At 38.9% G+C, this 7,313-nt stretch overlaps 1 protein-coding gene across 4 annotated transcripts in view; it reads left to right on the top strand.

Annotated features, from left to right (window-relative positions):
* Nucleotides 1-33: 33 nt before the first annotated feature.
* Nucleotides 34-7,313, top strand: part of Gprk2 (G protein-coupled receptor kinase 2) — a 43,126-nt gene continuing 35,846 nt past the window's right edge. For all 4 annotated transcript variants that reach the window (XR_013034841.1, XM_033468921.2, XM_033468920.2 and 1 more), the window contains exon 1: nucleotides 34-232. Coding sequence is in view for 3 of the 4 variants with exons in the window: in XM_033468921.2 (XP_033324812.1) it covers nucleotides 181-232 (52 nt within the window). In the remaining variant the exon portion in view is untranslated. The remainder of the gene's footprint in view (nucleotides 233-7,313) is intronic.

Below are 7,313 nucleotides of genomic sequence, written 5' to 3'. Positions count from 1 at the left end.
TGGGAGCTGGTCTGCCGCAGCCCGACAGGGTGGTCAACCCCGGAAAACGACACCAGCCGAACGGACTTCTTCCGCTCGAGGCGATTATTGCTGACGCTGCCCCCCTCTGCCGACGACAACACACGCCGCCAGGCTTCTCCCTCCCGTTTCGGCCGCGTAAACCCGATCAAGCTGGAATTGATGGAGTTGGAGAACATCGTGGCGAACACTGTGTACCTGAAAGCGAGAGAAGGTGAGTCCCTTCTGGCTCGAAGAAGGATAATAATTTAGACTGCGGATGTTTGTGCAACATAAACATTGTATGCGTTAGTTGCAAGAAATAGAAATTAAATAGCAAGTTTATTTATTTTTTTTTTAATCGCTACAACCCTTATGTCAACAATCGGGAACCCTTTTGCACATTCGCTTCAAAATGTTTCTTGTAAAATATTTTAATATCCGGCTACATCTTTGTTATCTGGCATGTTTTCTATCGATATTTGTCTCGAGTCTATAATTTTGTTATCACAAAAGTAGTAACATTGGACATTTGTTCAATAAGCACGGTACCCGTGTACGTTTATAGGGAAAATAGGGTTGGGAGTAGATAGGAGGGGGTAGAAATTCTTCAAGCAATTAATGAAAATAATATTTTATTGCGGTAATAAATATAAAGAAATAAAATGGTAACGCAATGTAAAAGCTCATCATAGGGATATCCGAGTACACCAATTATAGAACAACGTCGACAATTTTAGTTATTGACATAAGGGTTGTTAGATTAAAAATAATACGATCACATCTTTCAATTCTTTTCGTCTTTCCTCTGCTTTAAATTGCAGCCACTCAATTTTGTCGTAAATGCATAAAATCCACAGTCTAATAATAATTCGTTATTGTACGTAATAGATTGTTGGAAATGAAATGGTGGTTTCATTCTTTACGCTGATTCGAATTACGAGCAAATATTAAGTAGCCAACTAATCTTTTTCTTATAAAAAAAATTATCGGATTCAAGAATCCATACCTAATTCTCTCCAACTTCATGTACACAAAGTGCAGTAAAAATTTCGTTCGAAGGATATCACAATCTAAAATAGTCAGACTGAATCTAAAAAGAATAAAATTGTTAGAATACATTGTGTTTCTAAAATTTGCACGTGAAAGTTGTATATCTGTTATCCGAATATAAAATAGTCAGACCGAAACTAAAGAGAACAAAATGATCAGTAATAGAAGGTACCAGGAACGTCCAAAAATACAATGCATAAAAACTAAGTTAGACATGCAGTCTCTGCTAGAGTTGTTCGATTCATCGATAGTATAAATCAGCATCGACAGTTGTATTTGGATTGGGTAGCTCGCTGAAAGACTGTTTACACGGAGGAAACGGCGAACAGAAGTTGCTCAACGACCTAATAATAGTCAACAAGCTTCTTTTTTTAAATACTCCAGCCATAACTCCTGCTTTATCTGGTCAACAAATTCGTCCATTCGCAATGGTAAAGCTTCGCGTGACGTCGCGTTACCGTTGGGAATGGAGCAACATTTTCTCTGAATGTCGGCAATGGCGTTCTCAGGTGTCTCGTCCCATATCGTGATTACATAATTTCTTTGCAACATTATTGTCATTCATTCTCGTACCCACTTAACACGTGCAATGAAAAAATTACCATTAATACGCTAGAAAATCACCAGCTGCAATGAAAACTCGCTGTCCAAGAAATGTGGGTGAACATTCGTAAAGCACACAATTTTAATCTCAATGATTTTTAAACATTTACTAACTGGGAAAATATTTTCAATGAGAATTTTATCACTTTTCTCATTGAAAACTTTTCGATAACAACGAATTACCAAGCAATACTTTCGCAAGGCTGTTCGGGACGATGCAGTGTTGCGATTAATAATACGCGAAAATCAATATATGTAAAAATATATAAAATTTTTAAATATATACATTTTTTATTATTTTCATGCATATTGAAAATTCGTCTGGTGAAAACAGCATTTCATCCAGTGAAAAAGAACTTACTTCTACAAATGATGATTTACAATACATTTGATTTTAATTCAATTTAATTTAATATCATTTTATTTTATCTTATTTCATTATTTCTCAGTCAGTATTAATATATCTTTTTCGTAAAAAACTATTTTGTTAATCAATTGTTAATAAACATGGCGCGCATGAAACAATAAGTATATTCATTTGTTACGCTAAAGCTACAAAGACACGTGACGAAGTCTACATAGACATAAAAAGAGAGTTCTGTCCAGTTGATACGTCGAATCGCAACACTGTCACGTTGGAAAATCATCGGGATCAGAGGGTGGCAACTTAGTAAATAATGATCAAAGGGCCGAGAATAATTGCACGCGAACATTTTGCAAAAAAGCTCAGGGAATTCGTTGAACGAGCAACATTGCGAAACAACCTTTGATCAACAAGTTCCGTGACCGCCTCCCCGGATCCCTCATTTGCGACACCCACCCACGCCGTGCGAATTGTGGGAATTCCGTGGAAATTGTGCGCAATAATTACGCAAATGATGTCTCGTACCAGCGTTTTGTCTAGGTCTAGATAAATCTCGTGAAACGTTTCCCATCTCCACACGTGTTCGTAATCTTCATTGGGCTTTTCCCGAAGGACGTCCACTCGATCGCCACACAGGCAAAAACTGGAAAATAATCTCGTTTTAATACGTCCGCGCGCAACCCCAAGAACTTCAGCTTCGTGCGCGTGGAGTGACACTTTTCGATACTAAACCCGTAAGCTGGAGCACTTTTAACACGTTCTCGGGGTCAAGAGCACTTAAATCTTGGTCGAGGGAGCGAGGTCTCCGAGAAACGTCTAAATTTAGCTGTTCTTCTAGTCAATGGGAATCGACGGTTTCATTGACAAAAGGGGAGCCGTGTTCTGTAACGTGCTGTCGCTCTAATTCCTGTCTTTTAATATTTAATCCTTTTTCTTTTCCCTTTTCCGCAATGTTCAGCGTCGCATCGACTTCATCATCATTAGCGATTCATCGATTACTTGTTGCTTGCAAGTTTAAATAAGAGATATAAATAATTAATTACTATTTATATAACTCGTTAGAAATTATTTGGAATAATAGCATTCATTTCTTATTTATAAATACAATTTCAATTGTTACTTATTCATTGTCATTTAATTGCGTTATTTATTATTTATCCGATACAACGCGGCGAGGGCAGGTTGTAGTCAGGAAATAATGTTCTTCGATAATAATAAATGGAAATTAATATTTATTACATGATAAATGAAAATGAAGCAATTACTTATTATTTGCTTTCCACTTAAATTCCAGTAAAAAAAATAATGTTTTTTGATGAGAGATGGTACATTAATTAAACCTTCTCTATAATCATTGGAAATTTTTATTCCTAAACGAATCTACCACGGATTTGAAGATTGACGCATCCTCTTTGCAACGACCTCTTAAAACTCGATCTACGATTTTTTTAAAAGCCGTTTTACGACATCCGAACGATAGGTATACCGCTAACAATACACTGCCATTACGCACACCGTAGGAACTTACTTGTTCCCCATTTATGCTTCATAAAACACCGAAGAAAAATCGTGAAGCAAGTTTCACGTAGTCGTTGAAAAGAGGAAACTTCGATCTTCAAATCCATGCTGCATTCAATCGCCAGGAGAAATGTCCAACGATTCTAGAGACATTTCAGTGTGCGCCATGTCCGAGCAAATACCTAATTTTTAAAGGAACGAATGTTTTAACATCTTCCGGAAATCCTGCACAGAGCTCCTATTCGCTGAAAGGTTAAAAAGAAGTCAAAGGACCGGCACTAATTATACATTTATTCGGTAACGACAACGTCGCCGTAAAAGATCAGTCCTCTGCAACGACCAAACAGAATCAAAGATTTATGTTACGCGTCGGCCGTTAAGGGTTAAACTTTAATGGTGCATTCTGCTCTAATGATTCTCGCCGTTTATAGCGCGTCAAGTAATAGCAAACCGGCGGGATGCAAGGCATCCGGCGCTGGTACAATGCAGAATTGATTGTTGCCGGTGCGCTCGTAACTATGGCCGCTGGAAACGGCAAGAATCAGCTCGCGTCCCGCGCGGAATTAAATACTCGCGAGTAAAGACATCGCGTAAAAAGAGACTACCGGTCGTATCGCCGTCTTCTGCTCGTATCCTAATTGATATATTGGACAGCCGGATTGAAATACCGCCATTCGCTGCGGCGCCTCAAAGCGCGGACAAGCGATCCTTCCCGGATACACCTCGCTTTTCCTCCCCGTGACATTTATCGTCCCGACTATTTCCTCGCAATTAGCCGACGCACGGATTACGAATATACGGGTCCGTTTTACGAGCCACGATGGGAACACGTGTCCTTGCGCTGTCTGCGACGCGTTTTTCAAACGAACCCGCCGCCGCACAGTGGTCTGGGAATTCACTTTCTGCTGCTGAAATTATTTTAGCTTTGTTTCAAGGTTTAAGGTTACAGCACAGTAGGTCATTGAATTCGTCCCGGCACCGGCTAGAATATTATCGAGTCGAAAATACGCATTAACGTTTAACATTAACTCGAGCTGATCGGCGTTTTTTATAGAAAAATTGTTTCATACGAAAATTCTTGCAAAGTGTTTTTACAATTTTCGTATAAAATTTCCTTATCAAATTTTCGTATAAATTTTCTTATGAAACTTTCTTATCAGATTTACTTGCGGGATTTTCTAACTTCTCGAAGCCATCGTTAAATATCTAATAGCGTGTGAAACAGCTTCCGTTGCGCGGATTACTCGCTGAAATTAGTCCGCATTGAAATTGCTGAAATTACGTTTTTACGGTTGCTTTGGCACAGAGCTGTGATTATTTCTCTTAAAACAGGTTCCGAACAATTACTTCAGCACTATCTCGTGAACATTCGCGCACCGAGGTCGTGATTAGAGAAAATCGATGGGGAAAAACAACTGATTCACTCCTGATAATTGCTTCGGTATTCCTGCGAACGCCTTCGAAACTTTTTTTGCATAATGATCAGTCGCTTTTCTGAAGTCTGTCCGGCACTAGAAATTGCACAACCTGCCGACGGTAACACAATGAGTGACACGCGAAGTTGTAACTTCAAAATTAAGTTCCGCGAGACATAATAGCTGCTATAAACAATTGAAAAATTAACCGGACGTTGATCAAAGTAATTCTTTCATGATAAATGTGATTCAAGAATAAATCTCGAGATCTGATAGAGATAGTTGTATCTCTGCGGAAGAAAGATCTGCAATCTCTGCAAGTCCGTAATTCATACGATCAACGCGTTTCAACAAATTCGTGTGACTTCTGCAGAACACGTAACATAAAAATTCGCATACGAATTGAGTTATTCGACTGTCCTATCGTATCTTTCAGTACATTAACCCCAATGGCACCGTTGAAAATGATCGCTAGACTGCAAATCTTTATGCGTGCCTGGCACATGCTGATCTTTAAAATGCATCTTCTGTCCAACGGCACTTTTATGTTATTTTCGCAATGAGTAATCGTTTCGTTGACGAAGTAATTTTTATAAAATGACATATGGAACCGAGAATTTGCATAAAGTACCGTAAAGCAATAATCTATCTGTATTCAAAAAATAGCAAAAATATGAGTTTGGTATGAATAAATGCACTTCTCCCTATCATTGTCGTGCGCGTAAATCGTTTTACTGTCTGAATCTCTAGATTCGATAAAATTTCAGAACATCCAAATCAAAATGGCTTCGAACACCGCTAAAGGGTTAAGTCCCGAGAAAATGCATCGACTACAGTTTTAGTCGGAATCGTCTCGCATCGGACGCATTCTCGTGGCTGAAACTTCTACGATCGGTTCGCAATTAAAAGTTCGGTCAATTAGTATTCCTCGTGGCGACGCGGTGACTACGGGACGACGCTTTAGGCAAAGAAAAACCGCTTGCTGAAACGGGCCGAGGGTAGAGGCCTGCAATTACGGTTGTGCACGCGTGTCAATCCTATGGTTCGCCCGCTTTATCGCGCACGATACAAAGAGCGAGAACGTAATAACGTAAAGTATGCGATTTAATTGGGCTTCTGTGCCGGTGCGCGTTCCCATTAAGCCATTTGCATAGAAGCGGATGGCGGTCGTGCCGGGCCGGGCCTGGACCGGGCCGAGTCTCCAACGCGGCCGCTACCGTAATTTCGAGCCCGGCGAATAAATTCGAGAAAATACTGGGTTGCCGTGATTATCCTACGGCACGCCGGCGGAATTTTCTCCACGCCGGTTATCTTCGGAGAAGTTTTGCACTTATTAGGCCACTCGTTAGGCTCGCGGACCCGTCGACCCCCTTAATCACCCTTTCGACCTTCGTTTTTGCAATTTAATAGTCTAGAGGCTCGGGGTAAATAAATACATGGTGTTTATTCACGGTACAAAGTGATTAACGACAATAAGCGTAGCTTCAAATTTAGTGAGCAAAAATATTAAAATTTTGTCGGCAATTTTCTGTGCAAATTGTGACGATTGGTGAGAGAATCGTTTGGAGTTGCAACTCATAGAACGAAAAAAATATTTTCGAACGAACCTAAAATTGTTTAAGAGTTTGTATAAATCCAGATTGGTAAAATACAATAGTTCTTCACTGTACAAAGTGATTAGCGGTGATAAACGTAGCTTGGAATTTATTTAGCAAATGTTAGTACAATTTTGTCTATAATCTTTATTACAACTTGTGACAAATGGTGAGAGAATCGTTTGCAGTTGCAAGTTATAAAATCAAAAGTATTTGAAGGGATTTAAAATTGTTTAAGAATGCTACGAAAAAAATTCAGGTTCGTAAAAAACAATGGTTATTCATTGCACAAGATGATTAACGGCGATAGGTATAACTTAGCATTTATTCGGTACATGATAACACAATTATGTCGACAATTTAATTTTTATATAATTTAATGTTCGGTTCTAAAATTATTACAGAAATAAAAAACGTTCTACTTAGTCTCTATTTCTTGCAACCGATGCGAGCACTTTTTATTTTTCACAAAAATCCACAATCTAATCGCCACACGTGTGACGTTCACATTCTCACAGTCCGCGCGAGTATGAAAATAAATAAAAATGAACAAATTAAGTTTTTGCACGTCGCTATGTAAACTCATGGTACATAACATGTATTCAAGAAGTCTACAACTTTCCCTTGCTGTGACAAATTAAGCGAATCAGAGTCGTATTTAGCGTTAAGTTAATTTATAATTTATTTCACTCGTCGTTCCAACATTTTTCCATGTATAGATCACGTTACAAGGCATAAATCGAAATTCTCGAAAATGTCATGTACGTC

This window comes from Megalopta genalis, chromosome 15 (genome assembly GCF_051020955.1).
Source record: "Megalopta genalis isolate 19385.01 chromosome 15, iyMegGena1_principal, whole genome shotgun sequence".
In the NCBI taxonomy this organism is placed as follows: Eukaryota; Metazoa; Arthropoda; class Insecta; order Hymenoptera; family Halictidae; genus Megalopta; species Megalopta genalis.
The sequence above is the reverse complement of the archived record's forward strand: the minus strand, read 5'-3'. Positions and strand labels throughout refer to the sequence as shown.